At 39.1% G+C, this 27,673-nt stretch overlaps 1 protein-coding gene and 1 long non-coding RNA gene across 2 annotated transcripts; one reads left to right on the top strand and one right to left on the bottom strand.

Moving 5' to 3' along the window:
- Positions 1 to 699: 699 nt before the first annotated feature.
- LOC128626416 (uncharacterized) lies at positions 700 to 23,174 on the bottom strand. The gene is made up of 3 exons (XR_008390366.1): positions 23,087 to 23,174; positions 15,575 to 15,645; positions 700 to 832 (listed from the first exon to the last, which is right to left on the bottom strand). It is a non-coding gene; the product is annotated as an uncharacterized LOC128626416 (long non-coding RNA).
- A 2,568-nt stretch (positions 23,175 to 25,742) lies between these two features.
- On the top strand, positions 25,743 to 26,363 carry LOC119046941 (40S ribosomal protein S8). Its single transcript, XM_053658782.1, is given in 1 exon segment — positions 25,743 to 26,363. A coding segment is annotated over 1 exon segment (621 nt).
- The last annotated feature ends 1,310 nt before the right edge of the window (positions 26,364 to 27,673 follow it).

Genomic DNA, 27,673 nt, shown 5'->3' with positions numbered 1-27,673 from the left:
AGAAGAAGGAGGAGAGGGTTACATGACTTCAGTCACATAAGTATAAATTTATTAAATGAGTAAGAAATTTGGCTTTCTTGCAAATTGGGAAACAGTAATGAAGAACCAGGAGGTGAAGTTTGAGATAAACTGTGCATCTAATTGAATGGATTTCCTGTACCCTGAACTCCGTGAGAACAAGAAACAGGCTGGTTTTGCTCACGATTGCTTATCTAGTTCCAGTACACTGCCCGACTTATAGAGAATGCTTGGTGAGGATGTGGCAGAAGAATAATGTACAATACCTACTCTCTGATTTGTTCAACTCTTAGTCTTCTCTTTTGCAATTGTTCTAATGCCTTACTAAAATCCTTCCACTGGTGCGGGAAGAAACTCACACAGGGAGGAGATAGTGGAAAGCATGAGAAGTTTATTACGTGCATGGGCTCAGAAGAGTCATTCTCCAAATTCTGAGCCCCAAACAAAGGATTCTTGGGGTTTATATAGTCTACAGGGTCTTCCTGTCTATGTAGCAAAGCGGGATACAGAAGCAGAATGCGGAAGTTAGTTCTAGCTATAGGCTCCCTATACCTACCTGGCAGAAGCAGAGGTAGGTACAAAGGCTAAATGCAGAAATTAGTTCTGACAGTGGGGGGGGCGGCGGGGGGGGCGGCGGGGGAGGGCACTAATCTTAGCTGTTGTGAACATCCTGTTGTTTGCTTTTCCCAGACGGCCGTATCGCTCTCCCAGGGTGCTTGGGGTTTGGGTGAACAAAGGTTTTCCAAAGCTTCCTGCATCACCACTAAACATGTAGTGATTGTACATATGTAATTGTTCAACTTGAGTATTCCTCCTAAGAAAGAAAAACCAAATTATTGAGACAGAGAAAGATGAAATATGAGTATTACTTAACAGTGAAACACAAGGATCCCTTTGCTGACTGCTGCAAAGGTTTGTGGTTAACTTACATTCTTTTTCCCTTAGTTGTTGAGAAACGCTCTGCCTGGTTTCAGGAGTTGTTAACTACCCCTCCGCCCCCCGTGGCTAAGGCTGAGTAAGCGACCCCTGGAATGCAAGCCTAATGAGACAAAGCTTGTCCCTGAGCCCCATGCATGGTTGGATAGTCAGAGACGGGTAAGACTTCTCATAGGACGGGCAACCTAAGCCAGACACAATCACTTGGGAGGCCATCGTGGAAGGACTCAGGGGGCTGCAACAAAGAGAAAGTGATGGACCCTCGCCCCCCCCCCCCCAGCTATTCTGACATAGCCCGAGTCCCCAAGTCCTCTGGGAGAAGCGCTTCCTGGCTCTAATCCACTTAAGCCTAAAAACCTATGATGGGGAAGGCGGTGCAGCCCTGTGCTGGGAAGGGCAGGTTCCCCCGGGGTGATCAGGCCTAAGAAAGAATATGTAAAATCCTGTGAAACCTGCTTTGTTTAGAATGCTCTCATTTAAATGATAAGGGTCCAAGCAAGAAGTTTGTTCCTCCAAGTTTTATGGCTCTTTAGCTATCTGACCCTGACTGAGAATAAGCCCTCATAGTTCTTTGAATGCTATCTATGTTTAATCCTTACCTGTATTCTTGTGCAAATGAACCCAATAAAAGCCCCTTGAGGAAGGGGCTCTTGGCCCTTCTCCTCTGAGGGATCGGCCACCTCTCCTCCCCAAGCAGATCATGTCTTGGTAGTTTTACTTTCATCCGTGGTGGAAGGGGGGACTTTGTGGGCAAAGTTGCCCCCATACTTAGTGAGAAATTGCAAATTTCCTTGAGCATTAAATCAATATTAATAGTCTTGAACAGCTGTCAAAGTGTTGTGGTGAAAATAAGATTGCTGGTAGAGTATAGCATCATATTTCAAACCAAAATCCAAAGGCTAAGCAACATGTAATTTTTTGGAATGCGAATTGTGAAATTTTAAATTAACAGAGTAATTGGAAGTGCTAGAGAAGTTTTAAAAAGTCACAATTAAACTGGACATGTAAACCAGCTGGAGGGGAATTGTGTGCCAAGAAATGTTTCAAACCTACCTCACTAATTTTGTCTCTATTCTTGGTGGCATCTGTATTTTTTTAGTATTAGGTGGTGTACTAAACAGTATAATTCTGAGTGTGCCTGCAAGACTTCCGCCTAAGACAATTCCTTAAATAAAAGGTTTCAAAATGACAATGAATGGATAGCACATGCACACTCTACTCACAGATGGCAAATCCACCCGAGGGTCCTATGCCAGCAGACCACTACACACAGTCGGTGACACCTATGTGGTGGCCCAAGCTAAAAATTGGCATATGTAGATAATGGTTATTGTGACGTTGTGTGCTTAGCTCTTTCTAACAGAATTATTGAGACATAGCTGACATAAAATAATTTCACATATTGATTGCATAAAATGTTTTAACCTATATGCATGCATACCATGTTTTAACAGACATACACCCATGAAATCATGACCAAAATAAAAATATTGAATAAGTATATTACCTCCAAAACTTTCCTCTTGACCCTTTGTCGTCCCTTATTTTGCCCCTCCCCGCATTCCTCCCACACAAGGCAACCACACACCTGCTTTCTACCACTATATGTTGCTATTCATTTACTAGAATCGGTAGAACTATACATTGTGCCCTATTTTATACAACTTTTATTACTCAGCATAATTATTTGACTGACATTTACATCCATGTTGTAGCCTAAATTCTTTCTACTGTTGATCAGTACTCTTTTCTAAATTCATAGCAGTTTATTCCCTCATCAGCTGATGAACATTTTGGATTGTTTCCTGTGTTTATGTATTATAATAGAACTGACATTAGCATTCATATAAAAGTTTTATAAAGACATATGCTTTTACTTTCTTGAGTAAATAACTAGGAGTAGAATATCTGAGTTTATGATTAACTTTTTAAGAAACTGCAAACAATTTTCCAAAGTGGTTTTACCATGTTAGTTTCCTAACAGAAGTGTATGACAGTTTCAACTCCCCAACAGTGTCACCCACACTCAGTACAGCCGGTCTTTTTTATGGCAGTCATTCTAGTAGACGTACAGTGTGAGCTCACTACGTTTCTCATTGACTTACATTTCCAAAAGAATTGATCACGGTGAGCATTTGTAGGCATGTTCATTTGTAATCAGTATATGTTCTCGAGTGAAGTATTTATTCAAATATCTTGCTCATTTATAGTTGGATTGTTTTCATTATTATTTCACTTAAAAATTATATTCTGAAGACCTTTGCTAAATTATATATATCCTTTAACATATATAGTTTAGCATGTATATCCTATGCATTATATATGTTTTGCAAATGTTCTCTCAGAGATTGTGACATTTCTTTATTCCCTTGACAATGACTTATGAAGATTAGATGTTTTGAAATTTAAGAAAATTCAATCTATCAATTTGACCTTTAATGGACCGTGTTTTTGTTCTGTTTTGTTTTGTTACAGTAAAAGTTACTCAAAGTGCAAAAAGTTTAGTTCACCTAAAAATCTGCAAAATCTCTCTACCCTAAACTGGATTTTAAGACCCAAAACATATCCCCTTGATAAAAATACACATGAGGTCAATAAAGCTTGTAGAACTGACACATTAGTTAGTCGGTATCAGTCTTCATTACACTAAGCACATGACAACAAGGAAGCCATGACTTCAGAGGAATCCCCCTGAATGCAGCTGCTCCCCCTGCAACCAAATGTGTCAGAAGGATTCAAACATCTTTGCAGGGTTGGTCTGCCAAAGCCTGTGTCAGACACAGGGGCTCCCGGGCAACACAGTTCCTTCAAGAGGTCCATTGGTTGTGAAGCACGGGTTTCTAAACAAGCTCTAAAATGAAATAGAAATAGAGAGACTAGCAAGACACAGCATAAGCACTCAATTAAATACAATATGAAAATAGAAAACTTTCTCTGAATTCTCTAAATCAGAAATCTTTTTGGATTGCACAATAAGAATGAGCTGCATAATAAGCAGAAAGCTATAATTGCTTTCATCTTTTTGAAGGCAGTAATCTTCAAAACACATTTTTGGCTTTTTAAAGTTTGGATAAAATATCCTTCAAAATATTCTAGCAGGTATTATTATAACATTTGAGATACTCTGGCAAGATTCGCTAGATAATAGATATAACAGTTTAAATGATTTGTCTATTCAACCTGTGTAAGTTGCATGCCTGTCGAGTTCCAGGCAGTGTTGTAGGTATTGGGGCTACACAGAAGATAATAAAATATGCATTAGGTGGTGATAAAAGCTCTGAAGAAAAAATAAGCAAGGAAGGAGGTTGAGGTTGTCAGGGATGTGCTATTTAAAGAGAAGAATAGGATATGTATCTTCAGTAAAGAAATCTTTGAACAACATGTAACAAAATGATGAAGTGGGCCATGTAAATACCTGGGAGAATGTATCAGGTTGGAGAGGAGCAAATACCGAAAATCCAAAGCAGTGGCCTGTATGGCCGTATTCAAGACACAGAGGATGGGGGAATGAGCTGGAGTAGTGCATACCAAGAAATAGACTAAGGCAGTGTTGGGGGGGGTCTGTTAGCTTCCTACCTCCCACCAAATATACATGATCTCTTCTCTTTTTTTAAACTTAAAAAAATTTATTTATTTATTTATCTTTAGAAGGGAAGGGAAGGAGAGAAGGAGAGAAATATCAATGTATGGTTGCTTCTGGTGCATCCCCAGCTGGGAACTGGTCCCTGCTGGGAACTGGCCTGCAACCCAAGCATGTGCCCTGACGGGGAATTGAACCACAATCTTTTGGTTCACAGGCCCGGGCTCAATCCACTCAGCTACACCAGCCAGGGCTACATTATCTCTTCTTAAATTCAATAACCTCCAAGCCAAATAAATTATTTAATTTTTTGGTTTTTTCAAGTGCCTGTCATCAGTTGCTTTTCTCACATACTTTATGAATTTCAACGCATCTCTATCTTTGGGTGTATTTAATACCACAAAAAATTCTTTTGCATTTTTATAGGCTTTCTCCCCCCACCGTTTTTATGTATATGCGGATGTGTCCATTTAGAAAAAGCTCTGGCAAGTGCAGCTGAGAGAACTGAGCTCTGATCTGTTCAGACCCGATCCACAATATTTCAAGAGAGCTTGTACTTCAACTTCTCATTACCTACTTAAAAATATAAGAGGGATGAAAGGCAGAAGCTGAATTTCAAGTAAGAAAAATAGAGAAAAGCTGACTATTTGGTGAGTTTTCCTAGGAGCCAGTTTAAAAATTTTAGCATTACTTTGTCCTTGCAAGCATAAATAGAGGAAATAAAATTTGTGCAAAATCATATTTGTTACCTTACTGTAATCTAAGTGGTAAAAAAAGAAAACATTCTTAAGAATTTTCTTCCTATAAAATTGTCCTCTATAATTCAGGTCTAGCTTTTTTCTTGTTACAGAGATATTGTAATAACTTGTTCTCAATATTTTTTTTCAGGAGAAAGAGGAAACAAAACAAATGTGTCGTGTAGATTATTTAACTGGCTAAGCAAGGGAAAATTTGTTTATGCACCCACAAAGATGAGGCAATGATTTATAAGCATGATTTTGGTAACATCAGGTTTTTGCCAAAATGATGAACTAAATTTCCTCTGACTGTATTTTTAATGTATTACTCAATTTATCAGTCATGTGTGGGCATGACCTAAGGCAATTTTGTAGCTCCAGTTGTGAAAGTATACTTGCAATGTAATCCAGACCAATTTCATAAGTAATATGGACCTATTTTAGGAGACCAGGAAGAAGCCAGCAAAATGAAGGACCAAGAGGATTAACATGGCTGGGGTTTTTTTTTTTTTTTTTTTTCCACAAAGAACACCTTGCTTTAAAGAGTCTTGCATTTGGCAAGGAAACTCATAAAAACACACAGGATTTCTGACCCAAAGAGTGAAGCAGTAAGGTATGCTCCAGAAATAAACACATATTCTATATAACCTCTCCTGGCTATTGCTTCAATACTTTTTATTCTTTATTCTTTATTACTTTTTACACTTTATTCTTTATTACTTAAGAATATTGCTCAGCCAAGATTAATGCAGGAGGGACAGACAGTACACACAAACTCTTGAGACTCTACACTGGTTTTCAAAACATTCTGCAATATTTATAGAATTAAATGGGTCCAAAATATTCACACTAGTGACACTTAATACTAATATAAGGCCTTCTTGTCAACTTGGCAGTTTACCATTTTAAATCAGAAAGGGCAAATATTTATATTAGCTTGACTTAGAAGATACAGCTTAAGCTACTGAATCATGTGATCTAACCACAAAATTAAAAACATAGTCATTTTAATATGATTTTCAAAAAAATGTGACTCAGTTAAAATTCAACTTTCTGGATATAAGAATTAAAGTATACCTAAATTGTGTTGTCTTCTCATTCATCAAGTTGCAGGATATGAACAATAGTTATTTTGGATTTTACATGCCCAAGCATTTTCTTTTCATTCTTATTGCAGATAATTCAGGTCTCTAGAGAGTTTATAGATGGAGAAAATAATACATTCTTTCCATATTATAGAATATTTCTCTCACTAACTATAACAAGGCCAATCTCTGCAGTATCCATCTATATTACAAAATAAGCACTAAGTTGGAAACATTTGTAGATTCTTGAGAGAGTTCTAAAGTTTCACTGGCAAGAGTCACAAAAGGTTGAACCTTTGTTTAAGATTCTGATATTTCACAAAATTGGAATGAATTGTAACTCTGCCTTGCTGGTATGAGTATAATAAAGAGAAAAATATTTCTGTTCTTATTTTCTTTTTGTTTGAAGAGTGACTTAAACACAGTATATTCATTTATATTTCAGTCAAAGTCTTTATCCTCACAGGGGCATATGGTCCAGCAAAAGTTTTCTATTAGACTTTTGTTGTTATGGTTGTTTTCCCTTGTTTCTCCAAATGTTTGTGTTCTTACTACTCCATTAGAACTATTTTAAACATATGCATCACTGCTCCCTGTCCCATGTGTCATTTTTATTACATTCTGGGCATTTCCCAGTGCTCCAACCTTCCATGTCTCATAATGCTCTTCCCAAATTTTCAGATCATCATAAGACAGTAATAAACAGTCTTTAGGGCTAAATTACACTCAAAGCCTGAGCTATGTTTTAGTATTAACTGATAAATATTTTCAATTTAGTCATAAATCATTTCATCAGTAATTGCCTAGAAGTCATTGAGGAACAGTAATAAACAGGTGAACCAGGTCACCATGGACCCTGGTTGGTTTTTTTGGGTACATTTGCCCTCCCAAGTCCCATGAAATTTTTATGAATAGACATTTCCACAAAATAGAAACATTTCCCCAAAAATGGAAATATTCCCCCATGAGGCATATAAACTGCACAAAAATCCTACTAAAGGATATAATGATTCTCACTTGCAGTGTTGCAGAAGAGGAACTGAAAGGGCATTCAAGGTGTTTGTCTTCTGCTTGTCTTAAAAAACTCACACACACAGGGAAACACATTTGCCAGGTATAAGGAAATTTCAGTTTTCTTCAAAGAAATTACTTTAATCTATAAGCATGGTTAGTGATGACTAAACACCAGCAGAAAGACTATTCTAAAGATATGAAACAGCAGTGTTAAAAAAGAAGGAAAATAATTTTACTTTAAATATTCTTAATCACCATGACTATTCCTACATGTGATGCACTCAAAAATAAAAGAAATGTATCTAAGAAAGATCTAATATAAACCAAAAGATCTAACATCAATTGCAATTCTTAGATATAAAGCTACTGAAAAATTAAGCAAAAAGTATAGTTCATTTTCTAATCAGAGGCAAATGAACAATGTAGTCAAGATAATATACTATAAGAAATAAGTATTGATTGAACTATTTTTTAAAAATAATGTCTGTAAAATATGGCATATAAAATATTTTACCCTTCAGTTATTTTTATTTTTATTTTTTCATCACCATTTAATCCCCTTATACCCTCCTCCCCGAAGCAATCCCCACACTGTTGTCCGTGTCTACGAGTCCTTTTTCCGTTTTGCTTAGTGCCTCTTCCCCCAACCCCCCTCCCCCACTAGCTGTCATTTGCCCTCCATCTATGAGTTTGTCCCTGTTTGACTCGTTAGTCCAGTTTGTTTATTAGATTCCACACGTGAGTGAAATCACATGGTATTTTTTCTCTGATTGGTTTATTTCATTTAACATAATATTCTACAGGCACATCCATACTCTTGCAAAGGGTAAGGTTTTTTTTTTTTCTGGCTGAGTAATATCCCATTGTATAAATGGCCCATCGTTGTTTTCTCTGCTCATTTATTGGTAGATACTTGGGCTGCTTCCATATCTTGGCAATTGTAAATAACACTCCAATGAACATAGGGGTGCTTGTGTTCTTTTGAATTAGTGTTTTACATTTCTTCACATATATTCCCAGAAATGGGATTGCTGGGTCAAAAGGCAGATCCATTTGTAATTTTTTGAGATATCTCCAAACTGGCATCCACAGTGGCTGCGCCAGTCTGCATTCCCAATAACTGTGCGAAAGGGTTCCTTTTTCTCCATATCCTTGCCAGCACTTGTTGACTTTTGATTTGCTGATGACAGCCATTCTATGGTGTGAAGGTGTGAGGTGGTATCTCCTTGTGGTTTGTGTTTGCATCTCTCTGATGATTATGACATTGAGCATCTTTTCACATGTTTACTGGCCACCTGTAGGTCCTCACTGGAGAAGTGTCCAAATGGGCTCCTTTGCCCATTTTCAATCAGGTTGTTTGTTTTTTGTGTGTTGAGTTTTGTAAGGACTTTATAAATTTTGGCTACTAATCTCTTATCAGATGTATCAGCAAATATGTTCTTCCATTCTGTGGCTTGTCTTTTTACTTTGTTGTTTTTCTTTGCTTTAAAAAAACTTTTTAGTTTGTTGTAGTCCCATTTTCTCATTTTATTCTTTTGTTTGCCTTGCCTAAGGAGATATATTTGATAAAATATTGCTTTGAGCTATGCCTGAGATTTTGCTGTCTATGTTTTTTTTCCTAGGATTTTCATGGTTTTGGGTATAACATTTAAGTCTTTGATCCATTTTGATTTATCTTGTGTGTGGTGTAAGAAGGTGGTCTACTTTCATTTTTCTGCACTTATCTGTCAATTTTCCCAGCTGCTTATTGAATAGACTATCTTTAGCCCATTGTATGTGCTTGGTTTCTCTGTCAAATTTAATTAACTGTAAAGGTGTGTGTTTATTTCTGGGCTCTCTATTCCATTTCATTGATCTATGTATCTGTTTTTATGTTAGTACCATGCTGTTTGGATTACTACAGCTATATAGTATCGTTTGATATTAGGTAACATGATTCCTCCTACTTTGTTCTTCTTTCTCAAGATTGCTGTTATTATGCAGGGCCTTTTGTGGTTCCATATAAATTTTTGAAACACTTCTTCTAGTTCTGTGAAATACATCATTGGAATCTTGATAGGAATTGCATTGAATCTATAGATTTCTTTGGGTAACATGGACATTTTAATGATGTCCTAAAAGCTTGGACCATAGTTGGCAGAGAACTGAAATTAGTCAAGGAACAGCAGAATGTATGAACAACCATTTTGTGGGTCAAGTTTCTTGAATCAATTCCTATAGACCTGCTTTTGAAGTTGTCACTTTGCAGATTGAGACTCAAATGAAAAGATGCAAATTTGTTGACAACTTACTATGTGAATTTTATGTAAAATTTACATTAGTGTTCACACCAGCTTTTGACACAGGATTCATAACACCTGTCTTAAGAGTGAGGAGATAAAGATCCATGGGTGTCAAACTCATTTTCACATCAGCGCCCACATCAGCCTCACAATTGCCTTCAAAGGGCTGAATGTAATTTTAGAACTGTACAAACGTAACTACTCCTTAACCAGGGACAAGCAGCTTGGCGCTGCCATCAGGTAGAAACAAGGTTCTGGGAGGGATAAAACAAGGTGGAGGGCTGGATTCAGCCTGTAGGCCTTGTGTTTGCCACCTGTGTTTAGACTGTTTACCCCAAGTCCTCAAGCAAGACTGATGATTGGGTCTCTGTGATTCCAAAGCTAGCAATCTTTTTCTTAAATTCTATTGCTATATATTTCATGATGACTGTGGAGTTCAGTACTTTGGAAGACTGATCTTAAAGATCAAGATGCCTATGAGATAGGAAAGACTAAATAACATTCTAAGAAAAGACAGGATAGGTGAGTTCCTACAGTGCATATTGTGGACAGATGGTATTTATGTGGTCCCCGAAGCAACTGTGATGGATGAAATCAAGGGCAGAGTGGAAAACTGGGGCAAGGAGAGTGCTCAGAACAGAGCGTGAAAGTGGAGTTGGAGGAGTCTAAGGGGAATAAATAAATACATAAATGCCCTCTTATAGCTTCATTTATCGCAGAGTTAAGCCTGTTTTTGTGTCTGTTTGTCTCTTTCATGATTTAATGTGTACTGGTTGGCTGCTAGCTTGCTTTATTTTCCCCATCGATTGCACTTAGCAGTATCTTGGAGGCTGAAGTCAAAGCCCAAATCTCCCTTTTTTTCCGAAGACTGTCATGGGACACAGTGGTCAGATAAAGCTGGCCAGATGACTAAAAGTTTGAGAAGGCTCAATAACAGAAAGATAAATGATTTGTAAATGCATATATTACTGGCATGGCAAGAATGCCCTTTTAAGTAAATAGGGCAGACCATTTCACGCTGATATGCAACATCTCCCCTTTCTGCCTCCTTCCATGAAAAATGATATGCAAGACAGGTTTCCTATGGTTCTGAGGGGATCTTTCCTGGTAGATTCCCTATTCTATAAGCACTACTGAGTCTGCTTTTGTAGTACAAACTACCTCTCTGTGGGGCCAAATAAAGGGACCTTGTAGTCAGGCCCATTCACTAGAACCTTGACCATGTGTTTATTCTATGCATAATTGCTAATTCACTAATCTATTAGCTACGCAAATCTATTGCTACACAAATCTATTGCAACACAAATCTATTGCTACACAAATCTATTCCAAATCATCATTCTCTCCTGTGTTCACATTTGAACCAGCTTAGTGGTCTAGACTCACAAAGGAGAGAAAAGGTAATTGTTGGTATTTGTTGTAAGGCACTTTATAATTATGAAGGTTTTTATTATATATCTACCTAATTTGATTTTCCACAATACTCTCATGAAGAAATCATATATTATCATTTTCCTTGTTTCAATATGAGGAAACTAAGGGCCTAAGTTGTCACATTTCCTACCACAGCACATCACTGAAGAATTTGGAGCCAGAATCTATGTCTCTTCATTACTGGATGATACTTACAATACTTTATAAATATGACTTATGAGAGTATTATACAAATCCAATTTTCCCTAGTATTTGGAACCTCGGGATTCCCATGATATATTTCAACATATTTCAAAGCAAATGCAAAAGGGGATAAGATCTTCCCAATGGAGAAAAATCACAGAAACTTAAATACAATTCTTCACATGTTTAAAAATGCAAGTAACTGGAACATAATCTGGGAAGATATTCTAAAGAGAGAGTTTGAAGACAAAGTTGATTCAATTAGTTAAGTGTAAAGAAAAATCTAAAAAATAAACTATATGCCATGTAAGAGTCTAGAGGTAAATTTTAAAAAGCTGCCTTGGTGTTTAGAAATGAGAAAATCATAATTAATTGGCACTAAAATATTCATCACTTTAATGCATATGTTAAAACAGATTTTCAGCCTACGCACGCTTGGCAAAGAAGTAGATCGAGGAACATGGACGAAGACCTGGTGCACAGTGAAAGTTTAATCAATGCTTATCTAATGTATGAATGAAATAATGGATGGAATTCTTGCCACAGACATGGTTGAGGGAGGAGAATAGGAGGGGCTTCCCCAAACATATATCTCATTCTGTGCCACCCTACAATTTATTCTTCGACTATTTTTTTCTTTTGTATTGAATTTATTGAGGTGGCATTAGTTAATAAAATGATATAGTTTTCAGGTGTGCAAATCTATAATATCTCATCTGTATATTGTAGTGTGTGTTCACCACCTCAAGTCAAGACTCCTGCCATCAGCATTTATCCCCCCTATATTCTTTTCTACCTCCTCACACCTCCCTCGCTCTCTGGTAGTCACACATACAGTTGTCTGTGACTATGAGGTTTTCTTTTTGCTTAGTCCCTCCACATTTTTCATCCAGCCCCTTAAACCCTTCTGATAGCTGTCAGTCTATTCTCTGTATCTATGAGTCAGTTTTTATTTTGTATGTTAGTTTATTTTGTTCATTAGATTCCACGTATGCTCTCCAGGTCCATCCATGCTGTTGCAAAGGGTAAGATGCCCTTCTTTTTTATGGCCAAGTAATAGTCTCTTGGGTTAACATAGATTTTTAACCACACATCTATTGACAAACACTAGCACACAGTGGCAGCTATTATTACTGAAGGCCTAATATTGTACATCTCTCAGTAAATGCCTTCCCTCAGCTGGTTCATTACTACTCTCAATCCCTAAATCCTCTATTCATTCCAACTGGACCTTTCTTCAGTCTTTGCAGAGCTAGCAGACACATGGATCTATGAGCTGGAGAAAAGTAGAAATTAAAAAAAAATGGCAGTGGAACTGAAATTATACCAATGTCTGCCTAAATCAATGTTTTCTGCTATCTTTATTAAACCAGTCTCAGACTTCGGGGATACTCCAACTTCTTCACTATATGAGGAATGAGAGGTAATTTGACTGATGCCTGAAGATTACAAAAATAGTCATGGATTCAGGTACCTTAAATCCTTTTTGGGTTCTTTTTATATTATACCAAAGCTAGACTTTTGTTGATTATTTGAAGATATTTATAAAAGCATGTCATATACACGGATTTAGCATTCTTAATGAAACCTCTAGCTGCATAAAGAAAAGATAAATGAGTTTCCCCTACAGAGGCCTTGCTTCCAATATTACATCATCAAAGTTAACTACTGTTGCTCACATAAAAATTCTGGTGGCTTCCAGTTTTGGAGAACTCGGCTAGAAGCTGCTTTTGGCTCCTGGCTCCTGGTGTCCCTTGTCCACACAGCTGGCCACCCCAGGGCCTGAGATATTCATTTCAGAAGGTTACAACCCATGTATTTATCTTAATTTTTTTCATATTATATCACAGAAAATAGAGGTTTTTAATTTTTGTATTAATCAAGATCACAAAACTGAACTGAGTCAAGTGTAGTGTCTTTCTATCCTGTTTGTAAAATTATTATACTAAAAGGGAATTAGAATTGTATTTAAAATATTCTATCCAGCAGTATAAAACTCAATAACTTGAAAGATTTTTTTCAGACTACATAATTCTAGCCTTTGTTGGTCCTTACATATTTTTAGTATAAATTTGATCTCAGGAGGGTAGGTATTTTTTATTTATTTAGAGAAAAAATATTTTCTGATTAGTTATTTAAGTAATTTTGACAAAGCTGCTATGAAAATAATATTAAAACAAACAAAATGATATTAAAATACTGACTTAGGGTCTTCCAACTAAAATGAAAAAGAAAAATAGAAACTGGCAGGTGCTTGGAAACACTAATTACAGACTTGGGTCACTGAATATTCCACAGAAAGCAATAGAACATTCTTTCTTTTAAACTATCAAAATAATGGCATTAACAGACCACAGTCACAGTAAAAAACTGGCACAACAAAAAAAGTGGGAAGAAATTCCAATGTTCATGCCAAAATGCCAAGACAAAATGCAAAGAATTATGGTAGTTCTTTAGTTGTCAAAGATTAATTTTCCAGTTCTTTTGGGAGTGAGAACGGGAGTGGGTTACACTGGTGGAAGGCACACTTTGCCCCACCAAATTCGCTGCTAAGAGCAATTACAACAGCCTCAGTGGTAGTTATTCTTGAAGGTCTGCTCTCACATATCATTACTTACCAACTCCTCAGAGTGAGGACACTGCTGTTAATTTTCTGATCCAAGAAAACTGCTGTGAAATCCCAGAATCTTGGCACTCAAATAGATGGCAGTAATGGGAAATCAAACAGAGACCTGTCCTTGTCCTTGTCAGTTAGAAGAAGCAGAAGTCCCTGGCTGTCTTTTTGAGGATGGTGGAATGGTTTCCTTCACATCTGCCTTCTTGTATGCTGGGAAATTATACCTTTTGAGTCATTTATATCTTACAAGTGTCTCTCTTGGATGTAAATAGACCTGAACCCACCTTAAGCCAAATAGATTTACATCTCCTACACACTGCTGATTCTGTTAGTAAATACAACTGCCTGTAATTGAGGAAGATTTTGAGAAGAAGTAGAGACTTAGTATGAAATTATCTGTTGACTGATGGCAGGAACGAGGGGGAGAGGGACTGGAGAGGGCTTGGTGGAGTGTCGGGGGCGTAGCCAAGGTATTTACAATGCTTATTTTCTGGCTCTGTTTTAAATTGCTATTGGCTGATAGTAACAGGAATGTCAAGCATAGAAACTAAGATCTTGAGTTCAATTTTTATCAGTTTACATGCCCCCCAAATTCATCTTTATGATGCTAATGAAAGCAGAAATATTTGTCTAACAGATGATACGTTTGTATCCTGACTTGACTTCTGGACAAGGCAACAAACTAGATATATACTGTGCTCCCCTCTTCCACAATCACATCAAAACTATAACTAAATTATAAACCACCTGAAGACTAGCTGAACAGAACTTCTATAACTAAAGATATACAGAAGAAGCCATGTTGAGATTGATAAGAAGGGAAGTTATGAAAAATGGGCTGGTCCCATATCCACATGCCGCAGTGAAGAATCAGAGGAATACTTTGGCTGTGGAAGTACCCTCTGAGGATGAAGGCTCCCAGCTCCAGACTGGATCTCCAGCCTGGAGTACTAGTACAGGGAAGAAGAGCCCCACAGCAGCTGGCTATGAAAATCAGCAGGGGCTCAGTCCACATGAGACAGAAGACTGCCAAGCATCATTAAAAGGCATGAGCAGAAATTCACTTGCTCATAGTTACTTCAAACTTCAGAGAAGAGACAGCTGCTCAAAAAGCACCAGGGACATAAGGGGAGGAAATGAATCATCTGGCTTCCTGGTGAGGGCTGGAGGGGCAGCTCTCTCTAGCACTGAAGTGCCAGGAGGCATTATTGTTACTTTGTTGAGCCCTAGTCATACAGCCTGCAGACACAGGCAGGAGCCAAATCCGAGTCTCCATCAGCCTTGGCAAACACCATTCTCACAGTACTCTACTGACTCTCTGAGAACCCAACCTACCCTATTCATGTGCCTGACAGGAACCTCTTTCAGGAGCTAATATAACAAGAGGCTGGCTTGGGCCCAAACTACAGATGTTCCTAAAAATATATTAAAATTTCACAAAACCTAAATAAGCAGTGGGGGCCTCAGCATCCCCTGTATCTCTTGCTAAATGGCCCCGAGCTTGGTACTTGGGGCAGCACACCTCGGTTCATAGCATGACCACTCCCAGGAGTCTCTAAGCTCTGTATGTGGCTAATACCTGCAGATCATTTTGTAGCTCCTATCAGATGACCTTGGCCTGAGCACAGGCAGAGGCTGACCTTAACCTGCTCCAAAGCTCCTTCTAAGAGACCCCAGAACCAACATACCTGGTAGCCAGCTTCAGACAACACCAGAGCACCACACTGACGGGGTCCAGCCTCGGCATGGTTCAGGGTCCCTGAAGGATGAACAGTGCAGGCAAATGAAGAGTTAGAGACCCGATTGAATGCCAGAGAACAGCCAGCCTCTGTGGGACTGGCCGAACTCATAAAGTTTGATTTTAGGCTTTATTTTTATAGAGATTGTTACATAACATTAAAGGAACAGGTGCATGGCATGATCAGTTAAGCAGAAAAAGACAATACAGAGGTAACCAGGAAAAGTACAAGAATTTCCATAGTCTCAGTTATATTAAACAAAAGTTGTTTTGACCAGGAGAGCCATTAACCAGACAATTTGAAATAGCTCTATGTACAGAGTTTGAATGTCTTATTGTTTATTAAAGGTCTTAGAATTTAATATGAGGCAAAAGGTACGCTAGACCGAGCAGAGGTTAGGAAATTCATTATAAGGCCTTTGTGATGTCTAACTTAGCTATCTATTTTTCTGTCCAAAATGTTTCTCTATGTACTATGGACTCTAACTCCTTGGTAATTGTATCTTCGTGCTTAGTTTATAGTATCTAACAAGCTTCTCCTGTTTCTTTGCCTACTAAATTCTAATTAACATATATTCCTGTTCAAGGTAAAGGAGGGGCTGTTACTCCAACAACTTTTAGACATTCAGGGGCTATTTCATTAGAGAGAACTTTGTTCTCTCGTCAAGAAATTATTTTGTACAACTTCATTGGAATTATGCAAATCAGTGAACCTGAAATACAGGTGTCTAACAATCCCACCACCTTTTGATCACCAAAACGAACTTGTAAGGAGAGATAGACAGGAAATCAAGCCACAGTTGCCTCTGCCTTGCAGATGTATCTCAGCTGTCCTGACCTTGCCAAGGGATGGTTTCTGGCTGGCTCCCGACACCACACAATTAATGCCACAAATAACACATCAAATGGATGGACTCAGGAGACACCATAGCCATGCTATAGTGAATCCTTCTCCATGGGTCAGCCCCTGCACAAAAACTTGTCTACTTGAGTCACGGCCAGTCCTCATAGCCAGTCAGCCTGAGGGTCAGTCACACCCACTGAGGTGCTGACAACAATAAGGGATCAACTACAACAGAAAGACATGTGCATCCCACACAAGATACACACCTGGAGTACCTGCTCAGGTGACCAGAGAGATTGTACCACTCAACCTATTACAGAACAGAGGTCCAAGGGGGGGGGCAATATTTGGCCCACTGAGGGATGCCAAAAACTCCTAGAGGAAACAGGGGCTCCTCCCAAGGACGGTATAATAATACCTATAGGGCTCGTCTGTCCACCGCCAATTGGAAAGACATCTCTTAATGCCAGAGATTTGTGAAAGGAATAGGAAAGGTTTATTTAATGCTATTCACACCTAATGCCTTCATTAAAATATTAAAGTCCTTTAGTGTATACACCTACACACACAGAACTCCCTTCTCCCCTTGTCCCAACTCCAAGTACCATAAATCAGGAAAAGAGCACGTGTCTGTTTTTCTAGGCCACTGGTACCATCAGCCGTGTCACCATCCAGGCAGGATCTCCAGTTAATCCAAAGTCATGTGGCAACTTCTCACGGTCCACTGGCATGAGTTCTTTCACCCTTCTTCCAGGCAAAGTCTCTCCTGCTTCCCATGCCACACAACCCAAGAGAGCACTCCAAAGACTCATGGGCCTCTTCTACCAGAGCTGCAGGGGTCAGCACTCTGACCAAAAGCGTGTGGCTTTCTTCTTCACCTGGCTACAGGGGTCCCCATTCTGGCAAAGCTCAGTGGTACTCTTTCACCTGGGCAAGAGGGGGTCCTAACTCTGCCCAAAACCACATGGCTCCCTCCTCAATGGCTGTCATGTCTTGGTTTAAATCCCTGTGCCAGTCCTCCTTTGCAGCCCCATTTCCAACTCCTCCTACAATTGGTTACACCTGCCAGGACTCTCACACCCTCCCAGCTTTACTGGGCTGCCATAGTGAGTCTGGGCAAGTGTGGCCCCATGGTGTGGATCCAATCAACTCCAAACTCTCACGCAGGGGCTGTAACTCAGGGGACCAGCCCCCAGTTACATCCTGGGTAGAAGCCACTCCCTTCTCCCTGGCTCAAAGCATGGCCACAGCTATTTAACATACCTGTGAAACCAGTTAAATGTTATAGATATGTTAAATGACCATTCCAGAGGTTAGCTGTGAAACTGTTGCTATGCAAAACAATTCTCAATGGCCCTGCTCCATTTGTTCCTTCCCCCAACTGACACCTGGCGGTGGGGGGAGGTGAGGACATCTTACTATTTCCTGGAAACCCTGAGCTCTGGACCCCATCCCAAATCCTTTTCTGCGCCCCCCTCTTGGCTGAACCCTGTTACAAACCTACAGGGCATTTACACATAAGGTAACTCTGCCTAGACTAGGAGACATATCATATCTACATAATGCATTGAAACAAGCACAGGGAGGAAACCAAAATGATGACAAAACAAAATATCTTCAAAATGAAAGAACAGGACAAAACTCTGGAAAAAATTAAACAAAAATGGTGACTAGCAATCTACCAGATACTGTGTTCAAAACATTGGTCAGAAAGATGGTTCATAAACTTAGAGGAAGATAGATGATATCAGTAAGAACTTCAAAAGAGATAGAAAACATAAAAAAGGTGATAGAAGACATAAAACAACTAGAAATGAAGCATACAAAAATTGAAATGAAAAGTGCATTAGGTGGAATCAACAGCAGTTTAGACCAATCAGCAATTTGGAAACAAGGTAGTAAAAAACACCCAACGAGATCAGCAGAAAGGAAAAAGAATCCCCCAAAACTGAGGATAGTTTAAGGGACCTTTGGGACAATATCAATGTGACAACATTCACATAAAGAGGCACTAGTAGGAGAAGAGGGAGAGTACACAAAAGTACTTTGAAAATACTATTAAATACTCTTTAATAGTATTTAAGCTGCTCTCGTAACCAGAGATGAGCCGCTGAGGTCTGGGGGCAGCTGCCATCAGCACCCTGCCCCCGAGGAAAGAGGGTGATGGGGCAGGTGGGCCCACCACTCACACAAACATGCCACTGGGAGTTGGGGAATTCAGTGACAAGGCTGCACTCAACTGAAGGGCTTTTACTACTAAAACGAATTAAGGAGAAAGCAGCACTGAGAGAGCATTGGCGGTCTCTTCCACACTAGGCTTTAACTCAACAAGCAGAGCTGAAATTGAGTATTTACAATATTTGAGAATGTTTGTCTCCTTGACATGGGCTCTTTGCTCTTCCCAATCTTTGTCCTTCAGTTTGATGTTCTCTTATTTGAAGTCATTTGAAAAAAATAGCCTTGGCAAAGATATATTCTTATAAACGATCTCTGCTACCAGTCCGTACATAAAAAATAGCACCCTTTGTCGGTGGAGGTTGTTTATGTGGATTTATTCCTCCTATTTTATCTTGTGATAAAAAATATGATTTTTCATTTCTTTAATGTTTCATGTAATGGGACTGTCAGTCAATTTCATATTACAAGCCATGGGCAAAAAGAACCTTCTTGCTTTCTTCCTTCTTTGTTTCCAGAAAAGTTCCCTTCATCTGAGGGACATAGGAATACATAGAATAGGGGAAAAAGTAGGTTTCTAGTCCTGAGTACATGAAACACACAGTTTATTCTTATATTATTAATTATGAATTACTGTATTATTTTTCATACATACAACCTTAAACCTACTTTTGGTCAACCATATATATATATATATGTGTGTGTGTGTGTGTGTGTGTGTGTGTGTGTATAGCATCAAAAGCAAGCATTTAAATTGAGGGCAGACTTAAAAGGAATCTATGCAACTTGGTAGAAGGGATATAAACTTTTAAAAATTTCTATGTTTTTTGGCAAAGGAGTTTTTTGTCTTGAACAGACACTTCTCCATGGAGGACACACAGAGGGCCCAGAGACATATGAAAGGATTCTCAGCTTCACTAGCAATCAGAGAGTTGCAAATTAAAACCACAGTGAGATTCCCCACCACTAGTCAGAATGGCCATCATAAACAAATCAACAAGCAACAGGTGCTGGTGAGGTTGTGGAGGAAAGGGGACCCTAGTGCACTGTTGGTGGGAATGCAGACTGGTGCAGCCACTCTGGAAAACAGTATGGAATTCCCTCAGAAAACTAAACATGGAATTGCTATTTCCGACATGGCAATTCCACTGCTGAAATCCTGAAAGACCAATTTGCACCCCAATGTTCATGGCAGCACAATTTACAATAGCCAAGTGCTGGAAGTAACCTAAACACCCCCCAGTAACTGAGGGTGAAAAATATGGTACATTTACACAATGGATACTACAGAGCAGAAAGGAAGAAAAAGTCCCTACCCTTTGCAACAGCATGGATGGAATTAGAGAAAATTATGCTAAGTGAAATAAGCCAGGCAGTAAAAGACAAATATCATACGATCTCACCAATAAGTGGAACCTAATCAACAAAACAAATAAACAAAATATAACCAGAGACACTGAATTAAAGCATAAGCTGACAGTAACAAGAGAAGAGGGAGGAAGGGGTAATGGGGAAAATAGGGAAAGGTCCATCAAGGAACATGTATAAAGGACACATGGACAAAGCCAAAGGGTAGGTTCAAGGGCGGGAGGCAGAAATGGGTGGGACAGAGGGCCAAGGTAGGGCAAAAATGGAGACAACTCTACTTGAACAATGATAAAAAAAATAAAACGTTCTATGTTCGAATACAGGTCCAGATCAAACCTGGTCTGAGGGAGTCTTACATCACCCTGAGAACTGATCTCTTTGTCTTTTCCCTAGCCTCTGCATAGGCTGGACAAGTCTCGCCAACAAAGCGTATTTTCCAGTCTTCGGGCACATTAGCAGTGGTTTCAACTGACGTAGTAACATTTTCAGGATTAAGGATCACCAGGTGAGCCAGACTAAGGCCACACATCCATGAGGAACTGGCAGATGATGGCTAATCCGAGATGAATCAGAAATCCTGCTTTTTACCTATTCTGAACCACCGTAAGTGATTTTCATGAATCAAGGCAAGAATAAGTTTTGCAATATGAAAGCTTCCAACTGAATCTCTGGTTACGGTCTGAAATAATGCCGTCATGTTTGTTGGTGTGTGTCTCTCCTCTTGCACTGACACATGCTCCTTGTCTTTCCATTATTGTACCAATCAGAGTGAATGACCTTGATAGTGACCTAAGCATTTTCCTTAATCTCCCCTATCCTCGTTTTCATTATCATTAAATAATAAGGGATAATAGCCCTTATTATGAGTGTTGCCACGCGGATTTAAGGAGTTAAGTATTAGAGTGTTAAGCAAAGTCGCTGGCATTTAGCAATCAATAAAAAATGGTAATCCTTATTACCACTGTTTTCCTGAAACCCAGCACAGAGCCGGGCACAGACAGTGTCCGGTAAATGTACATGAAGTGTGTGATTCTGACTGTGAACTCATAAAATGCTGGCCATTTCTTCTTTAGCCTTCCCACTCCCAGTAGACACTCAGTATATTTATTCTCTGTGTAAGTGTTTCTTGAGAATTCAAAATGGACAAACCTGGTTGGTGTCTGCAGTAATGAAGTTTAGAGTCTGATGAGGATCTACAGTCTGGATTTTTTTTTACAATTACTAAGTTTACCCTGGCATGAATATTGTACTTTGTTCTCAGACATTTACATGAATTCCTTCTTATCAGTCAGTGTTCTAGCACCAGTCTCAAGTTCATTGCTCCTCTGGCTTGCCCGTGTGAATGGCTGGCATTCTAAAACACATTCTCCATAAGGGAAATCCAAGAAGTCACATATGAAAGAGAGTTGTTAAATTCTTGATTATACTACAGGATCTATCTTTCAAAAATTCTGTCTGTGGGAAATTGACCCTGTGCAGTTTCCTTGGTAGCTGGGTTAAGCTGCATCTCCATCTAGTGGTCACATAATGTGGTGCCCAGATTGCAGAGTTTTGATAAGTATGTGTGAGAAGGTTTCAAAAGTTACAATGGAAGGAGTCACCTAGTCGACTTCTCTTACTTATATATTAGAAAAATAAATCCAAAAAAGTGACCCAAACTTGATATTACAAAATGTTAGTTGCAGAACTGCCATCCCATTTTACTTGCTATTTCTCTCAACAGTGTGCAATGTGGAGATCATGGTTGAGGCTGAATGTGTTTCCTTTTTTTTGGAGCCACATAACCTACTGAATGCTGTCATTTTTAAAACGAGGATAATATGATTGTTGTAAGTGTCAATTGAATGATAGGGAATGTGAAGAGGCTTTATAAGCAATAAATTAAAAGAAATCTAAGTTAATATTAAAAAATTTTGGTATGAAAACAGATGCATCTCTTTCAAAGCTGCATTTGCAGTTGAAAACCACTCACACATTTATTTTAATTTACTTCCACCACCAGTAGCTCAGTTGCTTAGAACACCATCCTGATACACCAAGGTTGTGGATTCGATTTCGGGCACACACAAGAATCAACCAATGAATGCATAAATAAGTGGAACAACAAATGAATGACTCTATGTGTCTCTCTTTCTCTCTCAAACCAATACATGGCTTACTTTCACAAACACGTAGCAAGCATCTGCTTTGTGATCATTACAGGAAGGCAGAACACAAAGATTAAGAAAGCACACACTGTATCTTTGAAAAAGTCTAATAATGAAGAAAGAAATGAATATGTGCAACGTGTTGTAATAAGAGATATTAGAGATGGGTATTAACTTTAGTGCTGGCACATGCAAAAGTGTTTGATTCTGCCAAGTTAGGTTGCAGAGATAGAAAAAGTTCATACAGGAAAAAATACACTTGAATTATTCTCAGAAAAAATAGTAATGGTATGCCAGAGAAATAGGTGCAGACAGCAGGTAAGAGGAAATTCTAGACATGGAATACTAAAACCTTAAGAAGAAGTAACAAAAAAATCCACTTATAGTTATGAAAATATTATAGTTCTGCAACAGGTCTTTCAAACTTATGACTGTCATTCATAAGGAATGATGGATTAATCTGGTTTGAAGCAAACATTTCATAACATAATAAAATCTGATATTTTGTTTGCAGGTATGAAAACTAAGATTATTTTAAATTGTGGATTATCATATAATCTAAAGAGTCGATAGGGAATGATGGGAATTGAATGGTTTTATGAAATCTCTTCTAAACTAGTCATACTAGTCATCCCATTGATTTCCCTATTGCATATTTGGAAAATAGTTCAGTGTTAACAGCAGTTGAAGTTTTCTTCTACCCTCCTCTCATGACATGGAGTATTTTTAAAAATATATATTAATGTCTTATAAATAATCTTTTTTCTTTTCCAATCTTCTCTGGTCTTCCTCATCATCCTCTCACATTCAGAGAATTGCTTTTTAGACAGATTGATTGACAACTATCTATCGACATTCATTCATTCTAAATAGTTCCCTTCTGGGCTATCTCAGTATAAAAGGTGTTCATTAGTCCCTCAGAACTTACCTGTAAAGACAAATCTGTCAAGAAGATATTTCCTTGTACAGCAAGAGTCCAAAATTACATTCTTTCAAGGTGTGTTTTCCCATTCCTGGGCATGTCAAGGAGAAAGAAAAAAATCTCTCTAATCAAATAAGATAAGAAAATAATAATAAAAAAGATATTTCCTTTGATTACAGGAATAAAAATTTCCAAATTGCACAAAAAGTTGACTGTGTTTTAAAAATGTTTGGGGATTCTCTCCTTCATTTGTCCATCACAAACATTACAACTTTGAAAAGGAATTGCGTCCTGACTTTCACCCTGCTTAGGTCACTCCTTCTGCCTTGCAGTGCCTGCTCCTCCCCTGACTTTGATTTTCACTCCTTCAGGGGCAATTGTGACTCAAGGCTAAGCCTGGAAAGCTCATCCTCTGGGAATGTCTCCTGACTTGCTTCCCTGGAACACGGGCACATTCCCTCTGTTCCCTTGGCACCTTGTTCTACTTGCTGGGCAGAGATGGCAGGCGCCATCCCAGCTGTTTGAGCCTGTTTCACATCCTTTGCAGCGAAGCTTTGAACCTCTTCCCATCAAGCATCTAATGCCCCATCCCTTGAGTCTGGATTCAACTTGTGACTTGCTCTGGCCAATAGAATTCAGAAAGAAGAGTTTTGGTTTGCCAGTTCCAAGCTGGTACTCAGAAAGTTTGCATTATTGAGATCAAGGACTTGTGAGATCCTGACTAAAAAAAATACTAAATAATGTCTTAGTTTATCCAGTAGTGCTCTAGCACCTACTATCATCATGGTCCATTAAATAGATGAGAAGCTACAGATTGAGACATTCTTACACTGAAGAATTTTACTGACATAGACCAGTACACTGTATCCTGGGTCAGGTGTCTTCAGACAGTGTCTTTGAGACCAAATGATTATCAAGTCTGGTCCTGAGCAGGGGGTATTATCAAATATATGAGGCTGCAGAGAGCCAAACCAAAGCAAACAAACTGTTTACATATATATCCTGTGGGATTCTTTCAATCTTAAATAAAAACTTCTTAATTGTTTTTTGACCACTGTCAGTGTTCATTACTTAACAGAAAAGATTATTGGGGAGCTTGGACTACTCTGAAGTGTTTGACTATTTAGTGACATAACTATTCTTGGAAGAACTCAACACCTTGAGGTGCCTGCTGTGTTGGAATCGAAGGCTTGAAACTGTCTCTTGATGATTGCTGTTCTGCCAAACCTCTGGGAAAACCAGGTGTATAGTGTCCCAACAAGGAGAAATCACTCCATCTGAAAAAAAATCAGTGATCACTAACATGCTTGGATCCCTAAATCAAAGGGTATGAAAAGCTTCCTTTGTTTTTGTGGCCCCTATAGAAGATTTCACTGACTCCTCAGTTATCAAAGCTGGGACGTTCAGTTCAAAGAAGGGGAAAGGCAAAGTAGAACAGGAGCTGAGTCCTACTTTTCTGCTTGTGCTTCATAGACTCTATGATGCCTCTCAGATGCTAACTTTCAGTCCAAGGAAGAGTGTGGGCATGCTAATAGCTCTCACCATTTGGGACTTTTCTCAATGTCAGACATACCGTCTTCCTCTCATGTTAATCATCCTGGCCTAAAAACTTTTTATCACAAAAAATTATGTGAAGTACCTTTTGAATTACAGCATAACAATTCATATGTATGTATACATAGCAATACTCAGATTCTAGATGGCAACAGTAGACTCAGGAGCCTATGTAATTCCAGTAGGTAATACAGAAATTCAAGTGCACCTTCCTGCAGACGTCATACTCAGGAGAATAAATTATTCCCAGAGAAGAAGTCAGGAAAATCTAGGACTCCAAAGAGACAGAATATATTTCTGAGAATGAAAAGTGCCTGTAGTTCTGAAAGCAAAAGCTTAAGATGTCTCCCTCCATGCCTGTGAAGGTAAACATCACCTACACTGCATTAGATCACTTTATACCCTCTCAGGATATATGTTATGAAATGTGTTGGTAGCTTGAAATGAAAATTAGAAATATGAGCTGACTACCAAGGAAGAAATTTAATTCTCCCTCATATAAAATCATTCCAAGATGTGAAGTCCAGGGCTGCTAAGTTATCTCCGCAGAGTCTTTTCTATCTTTCTGCTCCACCATCTTATGCATGTGGCTTCTACCCTCAAGGCCACCTCCTGTCCAATACGGCTACTGGATGCCCAGACGTGCATCTATAGTCCAACATGGGAAGAAAAAAAGATAGAAAGGGATATCAGATTTTTCTTAGTAGCATGAAATTTTTAAAGGCACTTTTCTGAAAATTCTTACCAAAAACTTCAACCTAATACTGCTAGCTATAATGTACTCACATATCTATATCTGGCTGGAAGGGAAGCTAAGAAATGTAGTCTGTTAGCTGGGCACATTATTGACTTAAATTAGTTTGGGGCTCAGAAATGAGGAAAGAATGGAAATTTGGGGAACAACCAGCAACATCTGTTAGGGATACGAGAGAGGGAGGTGTCACAATGAGCTGAAAATGAACTGATCAAAATAATAATGGAAGAGGCCAGAAGGGTCAGATTAGGCACCCGAATCCTTCCATTTCCACTGATGACTGGAACAATTCAGAAGTCATTAGTGGAATACTTCTTTTAGAAGTTCAAGATGTTTTCCAGCCAGCACTGAGCCATGGACATCTCTTGGGACAACTGGCACAAATGCTATAAGGCCAGAGGCCAGAGAAAGCCCCACCACAAGAAGTGAAAATGTGAGCTGGGACACCTGTTGGCCAATCCTGGGTTTGGCCCCTGCCACACACACACAGTCTGTGTATGAGGAGGCAGTGAGAAGCACCAAGCCTTGAGGCTGAACAGGGGCAACTTCTCCTGAGGCTCACAGTGCTGTCCATGCAAAGCAGGGATTATTGATGTTGTCTACAGTGCATCCAACAACAAACTCGTTTGCACCAAGATCCTTGCAAAGAACCGCATGGTGCTTATCAACAGTACACCATATCCATAGAAGTGCGAGTCCCACTGTGCACTGCCTCTGAGCCACAAGAAGGGATCACGCTAACTCTGGAGGGAAAATAAATTTTAAACAAAAAAATGGTCGAACAAAATTCAGAAGAAATATAAGAAATGGAAAAAGAATGCCAAAATTAGCAGTCTTCTAGAGGAGCGATTCCAGCAGACAGGCTTCTTCCCACATCCTCCAGGACCAGGCCTCTGTGGCCACGCACATGGGTACATGCTGGAGGGCAAGGAGCTGGGGTTCTACCTCAGCAAGCTCAAGGCCCAGAAAAGCTAATAAATTCTCCTCCTTCCTATCTTAGAACATGAAATAAAGATGTTTATTGTTGGGAAAATGTTTAAAAAGAAGTTTAAAATTTAGGACAAGAAAAGTAAAAATGAAAATAAAAAAAGAAAAGTAAAATGAAACTGTGAATACTACTTCCTGATTTGGGTAATCTTTCTAGGAAGAGAGATTTAGGTAAATGTATGTCAATATTTTGTGCCCAAATTGCAGAAATTTTCAACCAACTCCAAATACAAGTTCTATGCCTCCATAGCCAGTTGAAGAGTTTATTCTCAGATTCTTTACCTGGCCTGGAATGTGTTCACTGCAAAAAGAAGAGACAGGGGTGCACTATCTCTAATCCTCGGAACCAGAGAGTCGGGAACTTGCAATGACAAAATGTCACTTGTTAAAAGCAGAGTCTACCAGACATGTAGACACGTTCCCCTTGGCACCTGTCTCTCCTAGAATATTTCCATAATAACACCAAAAATAACACCGCTAGCTTTACTTCTTAGTTTTACCACTAGAGAGGCAGCCTGAACCTACAGGTTCATTCTTGATCTCCATTTTAAAGTGGGCGACAGAGGAATAATCTGTGGGCATCTTCTCCAGTGTTCACTTGGCTTTAAAAATGTGTTCTTGAAACTGAACTTTCCAGGCTCCGACACTGCAGATGACAATGGGCAATGCTATGATGTCAGGGCAAAGTGTCACATCCTACCAGGAGAGAACAGAGTAGTATTCTTCTCCACTGGGAACTTCTCGATCGGAGAAAAAGAACTGCTGGAGGGAACCCTGCCCCCTTCTAGAATATAATGGGAGAGTCAAGGTGCAAGAGAAAAATAAATCAGATCAAGTGAAGGAACTTCACTCGAGTGGGGGCAGATTTTCATGTCCAAGATGATTTACAAGGAAAACTATTCTCATTAAGAGAATTGAACAGGAATATACACAGCTTTCAGGGGAGAGCGCAGGGGCCTTGGACTGTAAGGCACCAAGTAACTGTTAACCTGAGTCAAGTAGGGAGATGGGGTGTGATATGTAAAGAGGTGCCACGTGCCTGCCTGTGGGCCAGATTTCAAACCCCACTGCAGGAGCTCCGATCTGCAAGGCAGAGCAGTAGAAACTGAGACCAAAGGAATAAGGAAAACCAGCTCTGGGAGAGGGCTTTCTACCACAGCAATAATAGGTCTGGAGAAATTAGCAATGGATGAAAGGGGGGCTGCCTGATGGTCCTGACAACCTCAGACAGGCCTGTCTAGCTTGACAACCCCTCGAGGTGTCCTGGTTATAAAAATTACTAACTGAGCTGGTTATAA

This window comes from Artibeus jamaicensis, unplaced genomic scaffold (genome assembly GCF_021234435.1).
Source record: "Artibeus jamaicensis isolate MK-2021 breed Jamaican fruit bat unplaced genomic scaffold, CSHL_Jam_final scaffold_584, whole genome shotgun sequence".
Lineage (NCBI taxonomy): Eukaryota > Metazoa > Chordata > Mammalia > Chiroptera > Phyllostomidae > Artibeus > Artibeus jamaicensis.
This window is presented reverse-complemented; position numbering and strand designations above follow the sequence as displayed.